The 19,729-nt window shown below is 55.7% G+C and overlaps 1 protein-coding gene and 1 pseudogene across 1 annotated transcript in view; both read right to left on the bottom strand.

Annotated features, from left to right (window-relative positions):
- The window catches only part of DNAH1 (dynein axonemal heavy chain 1), an 83,217-nt gene that overhangs the window by 17,451 nt on the left and 46,037 nt on the right, over window positions 1-19,729 (bottom strand). The window contains exons 33-50 of the mRNA XM_065540678.2: window positions 18,410-18,496; window positions 18,115-18,301; window positions 16,603-16,694; window positions 16,266-16,420; window positions 14,227-14,404; window positions 13,118-13,312; window positions 12,908-13,027; window positions 12,536-12,694; window positions 12,346-12,453; window positions 11,095-11,235; window positions 10,793-10,953; window positions 10,127-10,284; window positions 7,851-8,024; window positions 7,271-7,309; window positions 4,458-4,636; window positions 3,123-3,353; window positions 1,505-1,701; window positions 885-1,020 (exon numbers count right to left, since the gene is read on the bottom strand). Coding sequence (XP_065396750.1) covers window positions 885-1,020; window positions 1,505-1,701; window positions 3,123-3,353; window positions 4,458-4,636; window positions 7,271-7,309; window positions 7,851-8,024; window positions 10,127-10,284; window positions 10,793-10,953; window positions 11,095-11,235; window positions 12,346-12,453; window positions 12,536-12,694; window positions 12,908-13,027; window positions 13,118-13,312; window positions 14,227-14,404; window positions 16,266-16,420; window positions 16,603-16,694; window positions 18,115-18,301; window positions 18,410-18,496 — 2,697 coding nt within the window. The remainder of the gene's footprint in view (window positions 1-884; window positions 1,021-1,504; window positions 1,702-3,122; window positions 3,354-4,457; window positions 4,637-7,270; window positions 7,310-7,850; window positions 8,025-10,126; window positions 10,285-10,792; window positions 10,954-11,094; window positions 11,236-12,345; window positions 12,454-12,535; window positions 12,695-12,907; window positions 13,028-13,117; window positions 13,313-14,226; window positions 14,405-16,265; window positions 16,421-16,602; window positions 16,695-18,114; window positions 18,302-18,409; window positions 18,497-19,729) is intronic.
- LOC102116961 (serine/threonine-protein phosphatase 2A 56 kDa regulatory subunit gamma isoform pseudogene) lies at window positions 8,296-9,550 on the bottom strand (annotated as a pseudogene).

Below are 19,729 nucleotides of genomic sequence, written 5' to 3'. Positions count from 1 at the left end.
TGACCATAGTTTTGTTGGACCTTCACAACAGCTCCATTTGACAGACTGCACCACTAAGGCTCAGAGAAGCCCAGAGTCACACAAGTGACCTCATAAGAGACTAGCCCGTATTCATAGTCTAGGATTTGCCCCCGTACAGAAGCTATGAAAACCACCGGGTTGCAGCAGGACCCTGGGTCCTCAGTGGGGGATTTGGCATCTTCCTCTTCACCCCTCTCCATGCCTCAGTTTACTCACAAGACGAAACCATTGCCACGGGCAGAGATAGGTCCTTGCCCATCTCATACAGCCTGGGCCCGGCTTGTGTTAGATGGCATCCTCCCTTTCCTGACTCACACAGTGGCTGCCTTGAAGGGAGTTCTGGGGTTAGGACAGGGCTGTGAGCAGAGGGGCCTTTGTCCAGGGTGGGGCACGTTCGGGGGCTTCAGCCTGGGCCCCTGGGCCCAACCCTGACCACCAGCCAGGTGGAAGCCTGTTCTGTCTTGTGACCCTAGACAACCTCTCAGAGATCTAGGGAGAAACCTCATGTCACTCCAAGAGGGAACAGGGAAGCCATGGGTCTCCAGCACTTTGGGGACAAGCCCTGTGGTCCTTGAGGTGGGATGCCATTGGCCAGTGAGTGGGGTGCTATGCTACCAGGGCTTGCTTTACCCTTGGGGTATGAGTGATGATCTATGCCCCACCTTAGCTCTGAGAGGTTGGGTTTGGTCTCATGCTCTCAACTTGCCCATCTGTGGCCCCACCTGGTCCTGGCGGTTTCTTCTGAGATCTGCCCTGACTGACAGTGAGCTGGGCATGAAGGACTGACCACCTTCTGGGATGCTATGCTCAGATGGGGTTGTGTCCAGCCCCCCGAGCCCTGCCCTCTGCTGTGGCAGTGGCACCTGCGTGTCCGAGAACAGGAAGGTGATGGGTAGGTTCTGAAGGCCCGCCTTGAGCAGGACCTTCTTGACATCCTCGCGCCACTCGGGCATGCCGTAGTTCTTGGATAGTTCAATCTGGAAGCACTCGTACTCGGCCCTGGAGGCAGAAGTTTGGGTTGAAGCATGCTAGGGGCTTGGGGCCAGGCGCTGAAAGGTGGTGGGTGGCCACACCCTACCCCGACCACCTGGAGTTCTGCTCCCATCCTGAGCAGACCTGCAGGCCCTTCAGGCCCTGAACCCGCTTTTTTGCCTCTAGACCTTTGCCCAAGCTGTTCCCTCGGTCCAAACGCCCTTCCCTTCCATCCTCCCAGCTCTGATTCTAAGAGCAGCCCTGGCCACCTCCCCTAGTAATCCCTCTGGGATGCCTGCTCTACACTTCCCTCCCCACAGCACCACAGGGCATTGCTGCTGCCTCTCTCTGCAGCCCAGGTCCTGCTACTAGTCTTTCCAGAAGCCTGTGGGCTGTGCGGGTCTGCTTCAAGGCTGCCTGAGGCCTCTACCACTGTACAAAAGCATGGGTTAAACCGAGCAGCCAGCCCGCCCCGGCCACCCACTGCCCAGCATGCCTCGGAGGCCCTCACATGTGCGAGGCGAGCCGTGTGAGGGAGCTGCGGCCACTGCCACCCACACCCAGCAGGAGTGCATTGCCCAGCGCCTGGCGCAGGGTGCGGCTGATGCGGCAGATGTGGCTCATGGCGTCCATGAAAAGGACCAGCTTCAGCTTGGCCGTGTTGATCTGGTTGTAGTCCTCTATGTACTCCTCAATCACCTGCATCATCTGCGCACCAAGGTGAGGATGGCAAAGGCGGGGCTTCTCTTACTGTAAGGTCTCCCCGCTCCCCCGCACCCACCTGCTTTCTTCTCTGTCCTGACCGAGAAGCATGGGTGCCTTGACCACCCTGTGACCTGGCCAGCTGCATGTTTCCCCTGCAGGCTCGAGCCCAAGCTGAACATTCCCAGACACTGATAAACTTGCTTAGGTTGTTGCTCTAAACACTGAGGGATTGGCCTAGTGCGGTGGCTCATGCCTATAATCCCAGCACTGTGGGAAGCCAAGGCGGGAGGATCACTCGAGTCCAGGAGTTCAAGACCAGCCTGGGCAACATGGCAAAACTCTGCCTCTACCAAAAAATATATATATATAAAAATTAACTGGGCATGTTGGTGCATGCCTGTGGTCCCAGCTACTTGGGAGGCTGAGGTGGGACAACTGATAGAGCCCATGAGGTGGAGGCTGCAGTAAGCCAAGTTTGTGCCACTGCCCTCCAGCCTGGGTGATGGAGCAAGACTCAGTCACACACACACACACAAACAAAAACAAAAACAAAACCCACTGAGGGATCAAGCATATTGTTAAACACATAGAAGCTAGCCCCAGCCCACCCAAATTCCTTCAGTCCTCATGTGAACTCCATAACTCATATGACTCCTTCGTTGCAGACGTACCATACTGAGCTAGAACATCTCTGCTCTCCCCCATAAGTGAGTTCCCCTAATAAATGCTCTGGACTGATTACCCTGGAATTTAATGCTTCTTTCTTTGGAATCTCAACCAGTCCAATCTAGGGATGGCTTGGGGGCAGTCCCTTGTAGGAACTTGCTTTCTGCCACTTTTGGGGTGACTCCAGCCATGGGCTCAGGCGATCAGAGCACCGTGTACTGGGGCCCTCCCTGATGGGGAGCTCACCTGCCACAGCGTACCCTGCTCCTCCTGTGCATGGTGGGGATGCTGGGCCTTAAGAAGCCAGGCCCCCCTGCACGAGGCCTCACCCAGGGACACATGGAGGCCTGAGAGGTGAGTCAGAGCCCTGCCTGCTCCTTCTGGGGCTCACCAGGGTGTGCTGACCCTGGGACCCTGGTGGGAGCTCTGGGAACTAGGAAAGGATGCATATAGAGAGAAACAGAACCATGGCCCCAGGCCCCCCAACCCAGCCCTCTGTGGAGGGATGATTGCCCCTATGTCTAGAGCCCATCTCAGCTGGACCACAGGCTGGTTCTCAGAGATAAGCAAAGAAACTGGTACCCAGAGAAAGCAAGGGCATGCTGGGAGTCTCCTGGAGCTGGCCTTCTCATCCCGAATCCTGGCCCCCTGGTTACAGTGTGGTGGTCTGTTAGTGGTGACTGCAGGGGGCCTGGGCCCCAGGGAGGCAGATTGAAGAAGACCCCACCAGGGGTAGGGTGCCTGCCTGGACCCCTCACCTTACTCTCACTGGTGATGAGCTCGTAGGACTTGACATCGGAGCCTGGTGACATGAAGTCCCCATAAAGAATGGGCTGGAAGGGGCACACCTTGTTAAAGGTCACCTCCCACTGCTCCATGCAGCGCTTGAGGAGCTGGTCGAACCAGCTGCGGTCCTCCTCATTCACCAGTCGGTCCCGGAACACGCGGCAGTTCTCATGATACCACAGTCGCAGCAGCTGCACTTGGTCCTGTGGTAGCCCCAGCATCGGTGCCTGTCCTTGGCCCCCGAGCCCTCAGCTATCTCTCAAAGCACTAGGCGAGGGAGGGTGGACCCCAGTTCCTGGGGCCCTGACTGGAGCCTGGCTCCCCTACCACGGCCCAGGCACAGTGTGCGGGGGCTGCTGGCCAGTGCGACTGCTGGCTGGCTGAGGATGCAGTGGACTGCACAGTGCTGCCTGGCCTCCTCATGCCTCAGCTCCAAGTCCAGCTGGCCAAGTGCCTCCTGGGTGTCTGGCTCTGCTAGTTTGTCACAAGCACCTCACTTCCACCATTTAGCCCCCTGTGGCTCCCCTAACCCCAAGCCTGTGAGCGATGCTTGATTCTCCTAATACCTTCCCAACACCCCACATCTAACCACCCACCAAGCCACACTGACATGACCCACAAATCTCCTCGGAACCTGCCCCTCTCTCCATCTCTGCTGCCGCCTCTGTCCCAGCTTCCTTGCATCTCCCTGGGTGGCAGAACTGCCCTCCGGAAGCTCCCAGCCTTTTCTGTAGACTTTGTTGGCTATAAACATGGCTACAAGGCCAGGGCCAGCTTCTGTCCTGCTCACCCCATCTCCTTAGCCTGGGCTACACATACACTGGCCACTCAGTCCCATTCCAAAGTGCAGGTCTGTCCCCCGCCCACCCACACAGCTCCTCATTAGAACAAATTTAAGCTCCATGCTGCCCCCCCACCGTGTCTAGTGCCTGGCCCCATCCCTGCCACTGCTCCTGACACCTGGCTCCCTACTACACTTCCCCCTCCTTCCACCTGAGTGTTTTTGATTCCCAGAGGGCACCCTGCTCACTGTCCCTCAAGCGTTCTCACATGCAGGGCCCACACCAGAAGCCCTCTTTCTCCCTCATCTTGCCCTGGCTCTCTCATGTGATCCCTGTCTCAGCCACCATTCCAGGTGTGGGTTCAACCCACAAGACTGGGCTCAGCTGCACCAAGGCTAGGCTCTGGGGGGCCTGGCATCCCCATGTTCCAGGGCCTGTTTGGGCAGGAAGGCCTGAGATTGGTGGGGCTGGGGAGGATGGGGAGAGCAGTGTGGGCATTGGGGAGGGTGCCTGCCCGGTCCTCACCTCGACCTTGGCTGGATCAGCCATGAGCATGCCTTGGAAGACTTTGGAGAGGTCCCTCAGGTTGAAGGTGTAGTGGGACTTGGCTGGAGTGGGCAGCAGCTGGGAGGTGATGGTGGCATACACCATGATGGTGGCTTCCACAAGGGGCTCCGTGAAGTGGGCAATGTGGGGGGCCCCGGCTGGGGGAATAGGAGAGTGGCCTGGGTCACATGCCAGGAGCTCCCTCTGTTGCCTCTGCAGGTCCTGACGTCCTTGCCTTTGCTGTGCCCCCCACTAAGCCCCTTCCCCAGCCTTCAGGCTTGGATTCCACGTACCCTTTGGCTCCGTCTTGGATGTCCCCAGTGTGGGGGAGGTGAAGAATCTCCTGCTCTGCACCCCCTATATCTTTATGCCAACATGGCCTGTCGGAGCACTGGGACTCATCATGGAATTGGGGGTGCTCGTGTGGTCAGTGCTGGGCGGGGCCATTACTGCCTTGTCCTACGGGGGCTGTGCCCAGACCTGAACATTCCATCTCTGAGCCACATGTGGGGAGGGTCTCATGGTCCACATAGGCCTCAAGATGCCTAAGAGTGGGTGTGGGGAGGCCTGGAGCACACCCCCGACCTTGAGGGCTCACCACCCACTTCAGGGCTGCCCACTTCTCAACCTGCATTTTCACCACTCACACACCTATCGGCCTGTTCTTTGAAAACTATCCAATTCTGTGCTGGGAACTCAAATTCTGTCAGTGGAAACTTGGTGAGAAGTAGAAAAAATGGAAAGAAAGTGCAGGAGAGGGGCTTGTCTGTTGACACAGGAACTGGGCACAGAGTGACCCAAACAGACATACTCCTCGCTCTCAAGCTGACATTCTTGTCGGGAGGCCGACAATGAGTGGATTAGCAAGTAACAAAGACAGCAAACAGGTGTCAAGGGCTACGGGCAGCCCCGCAGCAGGAAAGGGGCCTGGGGATGGCCAGAGTTGGGCTTGGGGGCGATTTTACAGCAACGCTGGGGGAGGCCTCACTGAGGAAGGGGATGTCAAGCAAAGAAGTGAGATGCAAACTCGCACATAACTGGAGAAAAATTGTCCCAGGCAGAGGGAAAAGCAAGGGCAAAGGCCTAGAGGTGGGAGCAGGCCTGGCATGTTAAGGACCAGCAATGAGGGGGTGAGCAGGAGGCGGTGAGATCAGAGGACGAGGTGGGGCGAACTGAGGATGGCTTTCCCTACCACTGTCAGGACCCGGGCTCTTGCCTGGATGCGATGGGTGAGAGAGGAGGAATGTGGCCTGATGGAATGATTTCATGGGTCCCTGTGCCCTTAAGCAGAAGATAGACCTTAGGCAGGAGAAGGCAGCTGCCAGGAGACCATGGCAGGGCTGCAGCACTGGCCAGGTGGGCGAGGACAGGGTGGTGAGCAGTGGCTGATCGGGATGGATTCTTAAGGGAGAACCTATGGGAACTCCTGACAGGTGAGCTGTGGGGCGAGGGAAGGGGGCATGGAGGATGGTGCCAAGACTCCATCTTGCCTGGAGCACCTGGAAGGATGGAGCTGCCAAAGCCTGAGATGAGAAGAGTGCAGGGACCAGGGCACTTAGGAGTTTGGCTCTAGACAGGTTCGGGGAGATGCGGAGCCAGGTGTTGAGGGGAGAGGTCTGGGCTGAGGATGTAGACTTGGGAGTTGCCAGCACAAAGATGGATTTCCCCGTCAGAGGCGGGATGGGACTGTCTGAGGAGAGTGTGGTTGGAGGGAGAAGAGGGAGGAGAGTGTGGTTGGAGGGAGAAGAGGCTGGAGACCAAGCCCAGTCCATCTGAGAATGGGCAGCCAGGGATGGGGGAGGCCTGAGAGAAGCCTGCAGCAGGAAGGGGATGTCTGCTGGCCAGCACTACTGACCCCCGGGAAGGCGAGGACAAGGGCTGACCGCTGGTCTGGCCACAGAAGGCCACTGGTGACAAGAGCACTCTCAGAGGGTGAGGCGGGCATTCACAGGAAAGTGGGAGGGGAGGGCGGGTACAGGGGGAAGAGGCAATGCTTTGGAGGAGTTTTGCTATCAAGGTGAGCAGAGAGGTAGAGTGATGGGCTGGGGCAGGTGGGAAGGGGGCCCAGAGAGGCTGTTTTGCATTTGGTGGTTAAGATGGAGAATGGGGCCTGTTTGTGGAAGGCCCAATGGCGAAGGGAGCACTGGTGTTGGTGGGGAAGAGGGGAGCCGCATTCCCAGGCAGGCCCAGGAGGAGGCTGGGCTTTGCCGTGGAGCAGCAGTCCGTTCCCAGCCACAGGAAGGAAGGCAGGGCGCAGGTAAGCAGATGGGTGCAGACCCAAAAGGCAGCTGTCTCCCAACAGCCTCTTTCAGCTGAAGGCAGGGGGAGGAGGCAGGCCTGGGCAAGGACAGGGGCTGCAGTGGTCAGCTGCCTTGCCGCGACGACGGGCAGATTCATCACAATGTCTGCCCCACAGACATCCCGGCTTTCCTGCGCACACCTGCTCCCTGGAGTTCTGATTCTTCACATAGGGTGGGAGTTTGTTGGATTCCCTTATTCATGCATTCATTTTGCATTTAATTTGCGTCTATCATCAGCTGGACACTAACGCAGGCATGGAAGGGCTGGCTGACTCTAAGAATGGGTGAATGAGCCTGTGGGGCAGCCAGTGCCTGTGTCAACCTTTGCTCTGGCACCCAGTGGCCCAAGGTCCCCGCATGAACCTGGGGATGGTTCACCACGGCGCCTGGTCCCAGTCTCAACATATCCAACCAGAGCCCAGAGCTCCTCCTGGAACCAGTGCCCCCTTCCCACCCAGGCCCTCCTGGGCCTCCGCCCAGGCCCACACTTACGCACAGGCTCCCGGTAGCTTTTCTCTCCAAGGAGTCCATCTAGAGGATGGAGGGAGAGACACAGGGCTCGGGGTTAGGTGGACATCTTGCTGCTCACCCTGGCCAGGTGAAATGGTAGGGGAAACAGCATCTTGGGGTAAGCTTTCCCCCAAACTCCATAAAGGCTCAGAGACACTCCATCCATCCTATCTTGTGGCTTCTCCTGATTTACAAAAGTAACATGCCTCCCCCAGAGTTTCTGGGCAAGTACTAATGTATACATATGTATGTATGTGAGTGAGTGCATATCTATGTGTATCATACATCCAGCAATCACCACGTGCCAGGCTTCATGCTAGGTACTCTACATGCAATATCATATTTAACCCTCACAACCTGGAATGGTAGGTACAGATGAAGAAACAGGCTCAGAGAGATTCATGAGCTGCCAAAGGTCACACAGCTGAGTGAGAGGTGAAGCCGGGGTTGCGGTCATGGTTTGGCCACTCCACCCTTTCTGGTGGCCACCCAGCTGTCCTTGGTCTGGCCTCCCTGGCCTGGGCTTCTGCCTTTGTCCATGCTCACCCCCACCAATACTCACTCATCCAGTTGCCCAGGATGGTAGAGAAGATGCGTTTCTTGCTGACCTCGTCCATCTCAGCGAAAGACAGGTAGTTAAAGTGACGCATCAGCCGTGGGGTGATGGTGTTCCTGCCTCCACCGGGGGGGCCCATGGCACAGACGAAGTTGATGTCCACTAGGTTCTTGAAGGCGCCTGGAGTAGGGGCAGGAAGTCAGGAAGGGCCCTGGCCAGGGCTGCATTCATTATGACCTTTGTGGCCCCTTCGCCATACAAAAATTCAAAATTATACTTTAGAACAGTATTGGAATAAAGACAAATACATCAATATTACACATGAAAATTTTTCTTTGCCCTAAAAATTCATCCTCCTCCCCTTTAATTTTTTTTACAAAGTTTAAAAGTACTTTTTTATTGCAGACATTTTCATATACAACGTTAGTGAAATTGAGCCCCTCCCCCGGCATGGTGAACACATACTTCAACCTTATAAAAACATTCAAGTAACCCTGGACATTTTCATGTCACTCTCTTTTTTAGTACCTGGGGATTGGCTTTGGCTAGATTTTCTATTTTAACCCATGCTTCTTCCTGTACTTTCATTTTTAGCTTCTCTTTTAGTTCTTCTGCTTTGAACTGTTGTGTACAGTCATCAAATAGCTTTTGGTTCATCTCCATGAACAGCTTCAGGGCGTTGTATAGCAAGCCATGTATTATCTTGTTGCAATGGGTCTTTGAGTTGCGGTACAAGGAAGGAAACACGATGGGCAGAATCTTTGCGGCGTTGTCACTGATTAAACTCATGATGTATTCATTATTCCAGTAATAGAGAGCTCGCTCTGCCACCTAGAAGTGTGGGCTGGAGACACATTTGGCCAACTGCCGGAAGAGGGGCTCCATAGTCTTCACAAATTCTGATGGTTCAATGACATCTAAAATCGCTTCTAATTCATTTAAGAACATTACTTCTTTTGGACTGTGAGTCTTTGGCCAGTATTTGAGAAGTGCCATCACAACAGGTTCTGTGAGGGTGTTGTCCTTTTCTAAAAACTGCACTACACAGTATGCCAGCGGGGGGTGGTAGACACTCAGAGATCTCACTTTGTGCAAAGGTAGTAACACCTTCAATAAGAAAATCTTGTGTTCTTTTAGTGGTAAGGCAAATCCATTAATTATACTTCCCAATATTTCCAGTAACTCTGCTATGCCATTATGATGCTCTGTTTCATAAATAAACCTATAAAATAGATTATCTGTTTTCTGATGTAAGCTCTCAAGCCTAGGAATTTCCCATAGATTCTGTGAAGGGTGGTTTTAAGAAAATCTCTCTCCTGAGGATCTTCACTGTCAAAGAGCTCTAAAAGCTGCAATACAAACTTCTGAGCAATGTATTTCTTTGCTATATTAGGTTGGAAATCTGGAGACTCTAAAAATATTAAGAAAAATTCATAAACAAGTGTAGATGAGGCCAGGCTGCTTCTAACATCGGTTCATCTTCCTCTGGGTCAAATTCTGCTCCCCTAGGATTAGAGGAAGGTGGGAATGTTCTAAACGTGTTAACTGCAAACATATGGACTACTTCTGGGTAAATAGGCTCTGTGATCACATTCCGATTATGGGTGATATATTCTACCATTTCACTTCAAGCAGCTCGTGTTACTTCCTTCCACTTTAGGTCACTTAGTGGATCAGAAACAAAGTCAAAAGAGGACGCAACACTGACGTAACCTTAGGATAAAAAGCTTCTCTTGATCAGCAGGAGGAACATCTTTTAAGTTTTTGAAGTTCTCTATTATTGCTTGCACTAAACCTTGAAGAATTGTGCCATTTGTCTTTCTTCACTATGGGCTGAGAGACGGGTACTTTTATTTTAGCAGACACTGTAGATGGGACAGCAACAAGGATGTTTTCCTGATGGAAATTTGCTCTGATTCTGCTATGTCTTGTCCTTCTTTTGAACTTATTCCACTCTTCTCTGCTTTTGGTGATTCTTTCTCCTTTTTGTTTTTATTCGGCATGGCTGGAGTGGGCCGCCGCCGCCACTGCCCCTGCCACCGCCTGGGGACTGAGTCGTTTGCTTGCTCTCGCTTCACCTTTTTCAGGCTCCCAGAGACTGCGGCAGCCATGGCGGCGGCGTCTCTCCGCCCCTCCCCCCGCCGGCCCCCCGTTAATTTTAAGATAAATTACAACATTTTTGTGGGTGCTTTAAAGTAGTGTAGGCCTTTAGTGCTGCGCCTCCTGTGCTCTTGCACAGCACGCCCAGCCCTTGCCCTGCCAGCCAGGCCAGCCACACTCACCGATGATCTTGCGGTCGTACCAGCCGCCGTGGTCCATCCACTGGCGCAACAGCTCGATGGGTGGCTGTGCGCCGTAGGTCTCCAGGGCCGGCATGTTCAGGTCATCGATGAAGAAGATAAAGCTGCGCCCCAGAGGTGGTCCAAACACACCCTTCCGCCTGAGGGGAGAGGCTGTGTGAGCCCAGCACCCACAGGCACCAGGTCCTCTGAGAATCCAGGGGCAACGGGGTGGCAGCTCTCCCTTTGGGAAGCCCTTGCTAAATTTCAGCCTCCTCCAAATTGCTAGATGTCTTGACCCACCCTCATCCTTGTTCTGACTGTCCTGGGACAGCTGGGACAGGCTGACTTGAGTCTGAGCTCCCTCAAAGTGAGTCTCACCTCGCAGGCAGATGGACAACAGGCTTCTCACAGACAGACCCAGGGCCCTGCCCAAGGGCCCAGCCAGGGCGAGCACCCACCCGCTGACCAGCTTTGTAGGAATTTTTGATAGAGGGAAGGCTCTGGAGCAGTCTGTGAGGGAACCCTGGGCCCCTTGAGGGGCTGCCAGTTCCCCCTTGGAGGTTTCTGGCAAACCCAGGAGCATAATTTGGTGGAGAGGTGGGACAGCAGCTGGGTCGGCCAGACCAGGGGGACGCAGGGGTGAGGAAGGAGGGAGGGGTGCCCTGCCTCTTGTCCAGTTTGCTGTCAATGACGTCCTGGGTCTGGTTGGCTGAAGTGCGGGCTGAGAAGGTGAGGAAGTGGCTGACATACTCCAGTGCCAGGTTCTTAAGGAGCTTGTCAGAGATGGTGAGTGTCTTCCCCGTGCCTGTCGGCCCAATGCACAGCACCTGGCAGAGCAGGAATGGCACAGAAGGAGCACGCAGTGGGCCTGGTGCACAGGAGGAGCTGCCCCTGCATCAGTGTGGGAGGCTGGTCAAACCCCAGTGTAGGCCTTGGGGACGGTGGAGGCAGGGCCTGGGGGTGCTCACAGGCTTCTTGTTGGTGAGCAGCATGTCCAGCAAATGGGACATCTGCACGGTGTCCATGGTGGGCACAATGATGTTGCAGTAGTTGGTGTCTGGTACCATGGTGAATGGAGCTGAGGAGTCCATCCACTTCACCCAGGCAACCTGGAATCACAGGTGGCTCGGCGGTGGGCCTGGAACCCCTTCCTGCCCCACTCCTGGCTGCGGCCCCATGGCCAAGTGCAGAAGGGCCAGGAGCTGCACGGCTGGGCTTTGGCAAGAGGGTCCAGGGGCAGGGTTGCTTCCGGCGGAAACAGAAAGTCCAGTGCCCTGCTTTCTGCATGGGGAGGGTAACTCCCAGCACAAACAGCCAAGAATGGGGACTGAGCACAACTGCATAGGAGGGCTCTCCCTGCCCAGTTTGGGGGCTCCCTAAGGACTGCCAGGCCCTGAGTCTCTGCAGAAAGGAGATGCTCCGAGAATTGAACAGCCCAGAATGCAAAGGTGTTTGCTGTTTAGTTTCAGGCTACCCAAGAAATGTGGGGACCAGAACCATGGGTGCTGGTAGCTGGAAGCTGAGAGGCCACTGGGTCCAGTTTTCCCATCACCGTCCCTGCCTGCACAAATCCCTTCACTCACAGCAGCCCTGACCCAGCTTGCAGACGTCCCCTGAAGGGGGGATCACTACGGCCAGCCAAACCAATGCATCCCACTGGGCACAGTCCTAACTGTTAGACCCAAATGCGCCCTGGGAGCCCCCAGCAGGACCCTGCACAGTAATGGACAGGTCTCTGCAGACACCTTTCCACCTCTGTCCTCCTGGGCTGGGGTCTTGACCTTGGGATGAGGGTGGGCTCCTGGAGCCCTTGCTAGCTGATAGCAGTGATGAGGACACTAAAGCAGGCTTCAAGAGCTTGCCCCCCACCCCTGGGGAGCCCAGTCTCGGGGAAAATGGGGCTTTTAAGTGGAACTGAGGTGGGCAGTCCCTGGGCTCCGCATCAATGTGGAAGAGGCAGTGTGTATGGCTGGAAAGGGAGGTACTGGAACGTCTCCCCTTTCAGCCCAGCCCTAGGTTCAAGTACAGTTCTGCCACATCTGGAAAACAAGCACAACAGTAACCACTCTACAGGGCCATGAGGATTCATGGGATGATGTAAATAACCCCCGCCTGAGACCTGGTGGCCGTCAATGTGACCGCTCCCTGTGTGGCCATAATTCATTGTGGGAACAGCAGCCACCCTCCCTGTGCAGTCTCTGGGGAGGACCTGTGGCCACCTGCTTGTATTCCTCCTCTTCATCCTCATTGTCATTGGTGCCACTGATGCCCGCATCCTCCAGCCTGTAATCGAACACCAGCCCCTCTTCTGGGAAGAGCAGAGTCAGCTGCCAGGAACCAGGAGGAGAAGCAGGCTGTGAGGCCCAGTAGGGCTGAGGCTCCTGGTCCCTGGGGGCTGCCTGCTCTCACCTGTTCGTTCTCCATCTTGAGCCTTAGCCAGTGGCTAAAGCTGGTGCGGCCATTGCTGTCCCCAGTGGCACCCACACTCCAGATCAGGGAGAAGATGAACCAGGGCTCAATCAACTCTGCGACGCGACTCAGCTTTTCAGAGGGTATTTTCTTGAGGCCCTGGGGATGAAGGGAACAGTATCAGGCTGAGACAGGAATAGTATCAAGCGGCCTGAGGAAGTGGAGCAGGGGCATGTCTTGACCTCTGCCACACAGCTTTGTTTCTCTACAGCCAATTGGACAGGTGGTCTTGTGACCCATGTTGCACCAATCCAATTCTCTCTTTCAGGCCCCAGAGAGCAAGGAGAACAGTGTGGGGAGAGGGACCAGTACCTCTCTAGGCAGAAAGGGCTTGAAGAAGCAGTCCAGCAGCTTGAGGAGGCTCATGGTCAGGTTGCAGTTGGTTGAGGCGATCACCTCCTTCACTGAGGACCGAACGAAGGAGATGGATTCCTGCAGGGAGCAGGCACCCGGTTCTCATGGCTAGCAGCCACAGTGCCCTGGTGCCCTGCCGGGGTCAGGCATACCCATGGCCTCACTCACCTCCAGGAAGCTGACAAAGAGGGCCTTGAAATGCTCCTCGTAGGGCTTCAGCAAGGGGGGCAGCTTTTTCAGCCAGCACTCGATGAAAGGCATGAGCCCCAGGATGCTGGGCTCCAGGTACACCATGCCACAGCGGGAGACCGTAGCTGGTGAAGCCACCGCCAGGTCTTGTACCTCGAACATCATGGTCATTGCCTGGTGCCAAGACGAACCACATGAATGGGCTGGCTGCCAGTCCCCAGGCCTGGAGAAAGGGCTGCAGGGCTGCAGGGAGGGGCTGCACATCCTGTAAGTGGGCGATGTGGGCAGGCTGTGGGGCAGGGGCAGTGCTGGGTGGGATGCAGGAACCGCTGGGTCCTCAGCTGATAATGTGGCTCTCCCTGGAGCCCTGAGGAGGACCCCAAGCCAGGAGATTCCTGGAGTTCGCTGACCAGACTGGGGTGAGGACTTTTTGGGGTCCCTGGAGGCCTGGGGACATCTGATGGGAACTGTGTATTTTGCTCCAGAGCGCCCCCCCCAACCCCTGTGCACATAGACACAGGTCCACATTGACTGCCAGCTATTTGCTTTTAGAAGGATTCAAGAGCTGAACTCAGTGTAGACCTGTGAGTTGCTCTTGTGCCCAGGCCATATCCCTCTTTCTCTGACAACTGCTCCTCACACACCAGGCAGGTCCCCATGGTGGTCTGTGCCAGGCATCTCCCAGACCCCGGGCACACTGCCAGGACCAGATGCATACCTGACCCCACCTGACCCTACTGAGGCAACATGACTGAAAGTGGGCCTGGGAGGCAAGAGGCAGCATCAACCAGGGAGCAGTGGGACAGGCATCCTGGTGGACTCAGAACACAACAGAAAGAGGGTCTGTATAAAGGGTGCTCTGAACAACTGTGGGACACCCTGAGGTGTGGGAGCTCAGGCCAGGGAGGGGCACTAGGAGCTGAGCCTAAGCTCCTGCTAGCAGGAGGGCTCTTGCTGAGTCACGGTGACAGCCTGAGATGCACCCATGGCCTTGAAAGGGGTGAGGGGGCAGAGTTTGGCCAGCATGGTGCAGCCTCCAGGCCCACCCAGCCTTGGAGGAGAGTGGGCAGGTGGACAGGTGGGTGCACCTCCGTGAGCTTGATGATCTCCCCAGAGCTGAGGCACAGCTTCTTGTTGTCATCCAGCACCGTGTTCATGTTCTCAATCCAGACGGCGTCCACCGGCCCATCGAACATGTACCACTTCTTGTTGGTGTCGGAGGCGATGGCCCCAGCCCGGATGAGCGAGGAGAAAATCCCGTCTGTCCTGCAGCGCCAGGGAGGAGAGGGCTGGAGACATCAGGGAGGCTGTGCTTCGAGCACAGCTGGCTCCCAGGGAAGCCTGGCCCCCAGGTGGGCGGGCTCTGCTTTACATTTTCCTTCAATCTCTTTGTCCTTTTAAAAAGTATAATAGGAAAAGTGGGAATTTTTGGTGTCACATGGTGTAATGAAGACATGGGCTTATGTACCCGCCCTGCTGAAGCCCCATTAAAGGTGAAATCCCAACAGGAAAAAGGGACAGGGGAGGAGGCAACAGCAGAGATGGAGGCAGCGCAGCTCTGGAAGACAATGGACAGAGATGGAGGAGGGTAAATGACAGAGCAGAGAAAGCAGCGTGGTGAGAAGTGGCCAGGTCCTGCTTCAGAACCCAGGGGCCTCAGACCTCAGAGGCAGCACACACCAGGGAAGGGGCTGGTAGGGCTGACAAAGATGCTGTGCTTGGTCCAGCCTTAGGCTCTGGAACTTTCTCCTAGGTGTCTATATATGCACATCCTTGTAAAATCCAGTTTCAGCAAAGAACCCTGCTAAGTCAGTTTAGCCAGAACCCTTGATATCTGATCACTCTTGAGGCTCCTTCCCTACACTACCCCCAGGTGATGTCTGGTTACCCTGAGGCCTGCCTTCAGTTGGAATCCTGTTAGGTTGGTTCAGCCAGAATCCCCCTCACCACTGATGTTTCCTCTGGATTTTCCACCCACTGATGCTCACCCTGCCCCTTGACTATAGATTCCCACTGACCCATGCTGTATTCAGAGCCTGGTCTCTCCCCTTAACTACAAGGCCCCAGTGCAGTGGTCTCTGTGCCTGCCATGCTCCTGAATACGTTCTTCCTCAGCATGCTTTAACAAGTATCATTGAGGGCCGGGTGTGGTGGCTCACACCTGTAATTCCAGCACTTTGGGAAGCCGAGGTGGGCAGATCACCTGGGGTAGGGAGTTGGAGGCCAGCCTGACCAACATGGTGAAATCCTGTCTCTACTAAAAATACAAAATTAGCCGGGCGTGGTGGCACATGCCTATAATCCCAGCTACTCGGGAGGCTGAGGCAGAATGGCTTGAACCCAGGAGGCGGAGGTTGCAGTGAGCCGAGATGGCGCCATTGCACTTCAGCCTGGGCAATAAGAGCGAAACTGAGTCTCAAAAAAAAAAAAAAAGTTTCATTGAATAATTTTTTTTTTTTTTAACAGGGGACCTTTTTCTGGTCTGACCCCCAGCCCCCCCACCTACCTACATAAGAAACTGGAGTGGATATGGGGGAGAATCTTCATCAGAAATGGGGGAAGCAGTACAGGTTCATGTTGTGGAAGGTGGGCGACTGTCCCTTCCCAGTGACCATCCCCTACAGGGCTCCCAGAACACTGGAGCCAAGCAGACACCCCCAGCAGAGAACTGGAGACTCTTGTCTGGAGAAACAGAATAGCCTTAGAGAAAGGCCCCTCAGGTTCTGATGTCTCAGCAGTCTCCATCCAGCTGCCCTTCTCCCATCTCAGTGCACTTCCCCTAAAATGCACACCCCGGCCTGGGAGTGGGGGCCCGGAGAGGGCTCACCAGCTTCTCTCAGGTCATAACAATGGCCAGATACTGCAGAGGCACTGAGCATGTTAAGTCATTCTTGCCTTACCATGAGCATGGTGCCATTATTGTCCCCCACTTTACAGACGAGGGAACCATGGCCTGGGGGGTGAGGAGAATCACTCAGCAAGGAAGTAGAATGGAGAATAGAATCCCAGACGCTGGACTGCAGAACCTGGCCTTCCACTGGGCTAATGGAGGGAGGGGTGTCTGCGGCCAACAGCCTCCAGAGGTCTGGGAGCAGGGCATCACTGGTGGGACTTGGGGGTCACTCACCACTCGTGGGTGAGGAGGTCAAACTCCCCGTACAGCTGGCCCATCGTGATGGACTTGGGGTTGAGCACGTAGTAGTTGACAGCCTCGTACATGCCACCACTGATGGATGGCTGCCCTTTCAGTGATGTCATGGCAGCTGCCAGGACTCTGTAACACTGGGAGACGGATCGCCTGAGAGTGAGGCTCCCAGAGAGCAGGGCTGGAGTGGGCTGGGGACCACGGGGCGGGGAGGGGTATTCTATGCCAAGGGGCACAAATGGAGGCCAACCCCTGTTGAAGCCACACCCCCTGCAGGCCCACTGTCTGGACACTGGCTGCCAAGCTTGGCTCTGCTTACAGTACTCTTGCCGGAGCCTGTGGGCCCGACGAGCATGAGGCCGTGTCGCACCACCGTGGTCTCGTAGAGCTGGATGCACTTGGTCAGGAAGCCTGGGGACATGGCATGGGGCCCAAGGGTCAGAGCATGGGCTTGGGTCCTGGCCACACCACTAGCTTGTGTGACCTTGGGTGAGTCACTGCACTTCCTGAGCCCCAATTTCCTCATCTATAAAATGAGGACGGTGGTAGCACCTACATCATAGGCAAGGGCAGGTGAAGCCTAAGCACAGAACTTGGCACAGAGTAGAAACTCTGTAAATGCCAGCCATTCTTCCCACTGTGACCACCATTCCTTCACAGCCGTTGGTCAGGTGGTCAGCCTTCACCAGCTTGCTCAGTGTCAGCTGTCACAGGCCCCAACTTCAGCCCTGGCCTGCTGAGAGCACCACCTCAATTAAGTGCTGACTCCTATGAGCAAACTTCCTAGAGACAAGATCCTAGGGTCAGTCAGGAGCTATAGAGACAGCTGCCAGCAGGCAGAGACCAGGTCCACGGGGTAGGGAATAAATGCCTCCCTTTGGCCCAAGAAGGGTGGTCTCTGCCAAAGGGATAGGGCCCAATTAGCCAGGGATGGCGAAGGTGACCTAAGGCTGTGAGGGAGAGAAGAGCTTGAGGCTTCATTCAACAAGCCTGCTGGGGTCGGGGGTGCAGGAGGTGACCAGAGGAGGAAGCATTAGAGCCGCATGTGGAATTGAAGCACAATGGAAGGCACCTGGGAGAGGCCTTGCAGGGCTGAGCAGGAGCACATCAACTGCCCGGGGCCCCAAGGAGGGCCCTGAGTGGCCAGGGTGACCGGCCATGGCTTCCCAGAGGAGCTCCCCCTGCAGCCCCACCAGAGGACCTGCTGGAGGGGGTGGCCAGCTAGGGATGAACTGAGACCCTCATCCTACTATGAGGAGTGAAGGTTTGGGATGAGAGGGAGTCTATTTGAGGGCAGTGTGTCCCACAGCCCTCCCAGACATGTGGTGGCCTTTGCAACAAGTCAGTGAAGGAAGGACCCAAATGTTCTTTTTTAGCGCGATGACGCCAGGGGTGTCACTCAACAAGGAACATGGGCAAGTCCCGCTAGTGGGGTGGAGCCAAGAGGCCTCTGGAAGAGGTGAGTGGTGGCTGTGGTGAAGTGGCCTGGGGTGCAAAGAATATGGCCTTGAAGCTCCAGTCACACCCCAGTGAGGTCCAGGCCCTGATGAAGCAAGGCCCAAGAGAAGCCTGGGGCTCTCAGCCCACACGGGAAGGAGGGCCCGGGAAGGGGACAATGCCTGCTTCCCCACCACCAGGAAGGTTTTGGTGGAGACTGGGCCAGGACATCTGCCCTACCCCTGGATTGCTCGGCTGAGAGCCTGGGCCTGCAGCACACTTGGCCAGGTGTGAAGGCCCCAGGGGCTGGACTGTCCTGTCTCTGTCTCCCTGACCTGGACTCCAAGGTGGCCAGGGCCAGCCCTTCAACGAACACTCAGGGCCCAAGGCTCACCCTCCACGTCCTTGAGGTTGCTCTTCCTGCAGGCCTCGCGGATGGCCTCGTCCAGGATGCCATAGTCCGTGTCCTCCTCCTTGATGGTGGGAAACAGGTCGGACACGATCCCAGAGAAGAGCTTGAGGTCCTCCTGCAGGAACTTGGGTACATTCACGTCACGGATGGCCCGGAGGCAGATCAGCTCCTGCAGCAGGTGCCAGCCGAGCCTTCAGGGCGGTGGGCCAGCTGCCCTCCAGCTGCCCAGGAGCCCTCCCAGAGTTCCACTCCTGGAGCACTGCTGGGTGGAGCTCACCTCATTCATGCTGGGGTTTTCTCGCTTGAGGTTCCCAGCAGCCGAGATCACAGTCTTCACGGCTCTCATCCCGAAGTCATAGTGATCCTGTCACCATACAGAAGGAGGCATGGGTGAGCACTGTCCCTCTCCGAGGCTTCTGCCTGGAACACTCTGCCTCCCACCTGGCAGCTGGCCAGTTCTCATCACCAGCTCACAGCACTTCCCTTGCAGACCTGCTGGGACCACCTACATGCCCAGCCTGGGCAGATGCCCCTTCTTTGGGCTCCCCAGACACCCTGTACTTTACTGTCCCGATAGCCTCCTCCTTTATCCGATACCCATCCTGCATCCTTTGATCACTGTCCCAGCACATGGCCAGGGGCAGGAAGGCACTCTAGCTGTGCTGGAAAAGCGAATGAAGGAGTTTCCCATCTGTGCAACAATCAACTTGGCCTTGATGGCCCTTGAGCTTCCTTCTAACATTCTCCCATAACATCTCTCCAGACCCATCTTTTTGGTCACACCACAGTGGTTTTTTCCCTAGCCTGTTTCTCTTCATTACACAGTAAGTGTGTTGGAAATAGTTAAATTAATCATTCTGCCCCATGGTGCCCAGCCAAGAGGGCTCCATATAGACCCAATCCATAGACTAGCATATGTTCCAGAAATCTTGGACTTGGAGCCGCATGAAGACGCTGGGCTTGACTTTGGGTCATTTCTACTTGGGAAGGGTTGAGTGCATTTCCAAAACCATGTGGGATAGTTGCTCTGATTGGGGGTGTGGAGCATTTTGGAAAGAAGGGTATGTGGGAGCGCCGGCACCTAGGAGTGCACCGTGATGAACTGCCGCTGCTTTTCCTGGTAACAGGCTGCATCTTTTCTAGCTCATAGATTTTGGTGGACTGCATCTGGCCAAAGATAGTACTGATTACCCCTGACCACAGTCATTGGTGTTCATGGATGAGCAGGTGACCCAGAGAAGGCCCATTGGGGTGACACCAGGGATATTTTTCTGAAATCATGATGGAAAACAAAGTTGCTAGCATGTCAGCCCAAAGGTGGGACTCGTCTCTGCTGCTGCAAAGTGGGGGCCTGCCTGGGAACCAAGCTGAACAGGAAAGCTCATCCACCAGCACTGGTGCCTGGGCCGCCCCATCTGTCCTTAGAATCTGGGCTCAGCATGCTGAGTGGAAGGATGGTGGTGCTGGGAGGCTCGGAGGGCCTGGTGTCCTGTTCTGGTCCCCACGAGGCCCAAGTGCACTTGCTTCCCAGCCTGGAGTTCTGAAGCTCTTGGTGCCCTAATGATCGAGGCTCTTGCACCTGAACTAGCCAGATGGG

The sequence above is a fragment of the Macaca fascicularis genome, chromosome 2, assembly GCF_037993035.2.
Source record: "Macaca fascicularis isolate 582-1 chromosome 2, T2T-MFA8v1.1".
NCBI lineage: Eukaryota > Metazoa > Chordata > Mammalia > Primates > Cercopithecidae > Macaca > Macaca fascicularis.
This window is presented reverse-complemented; position numbering and strand designations above follow the sequence as displayed.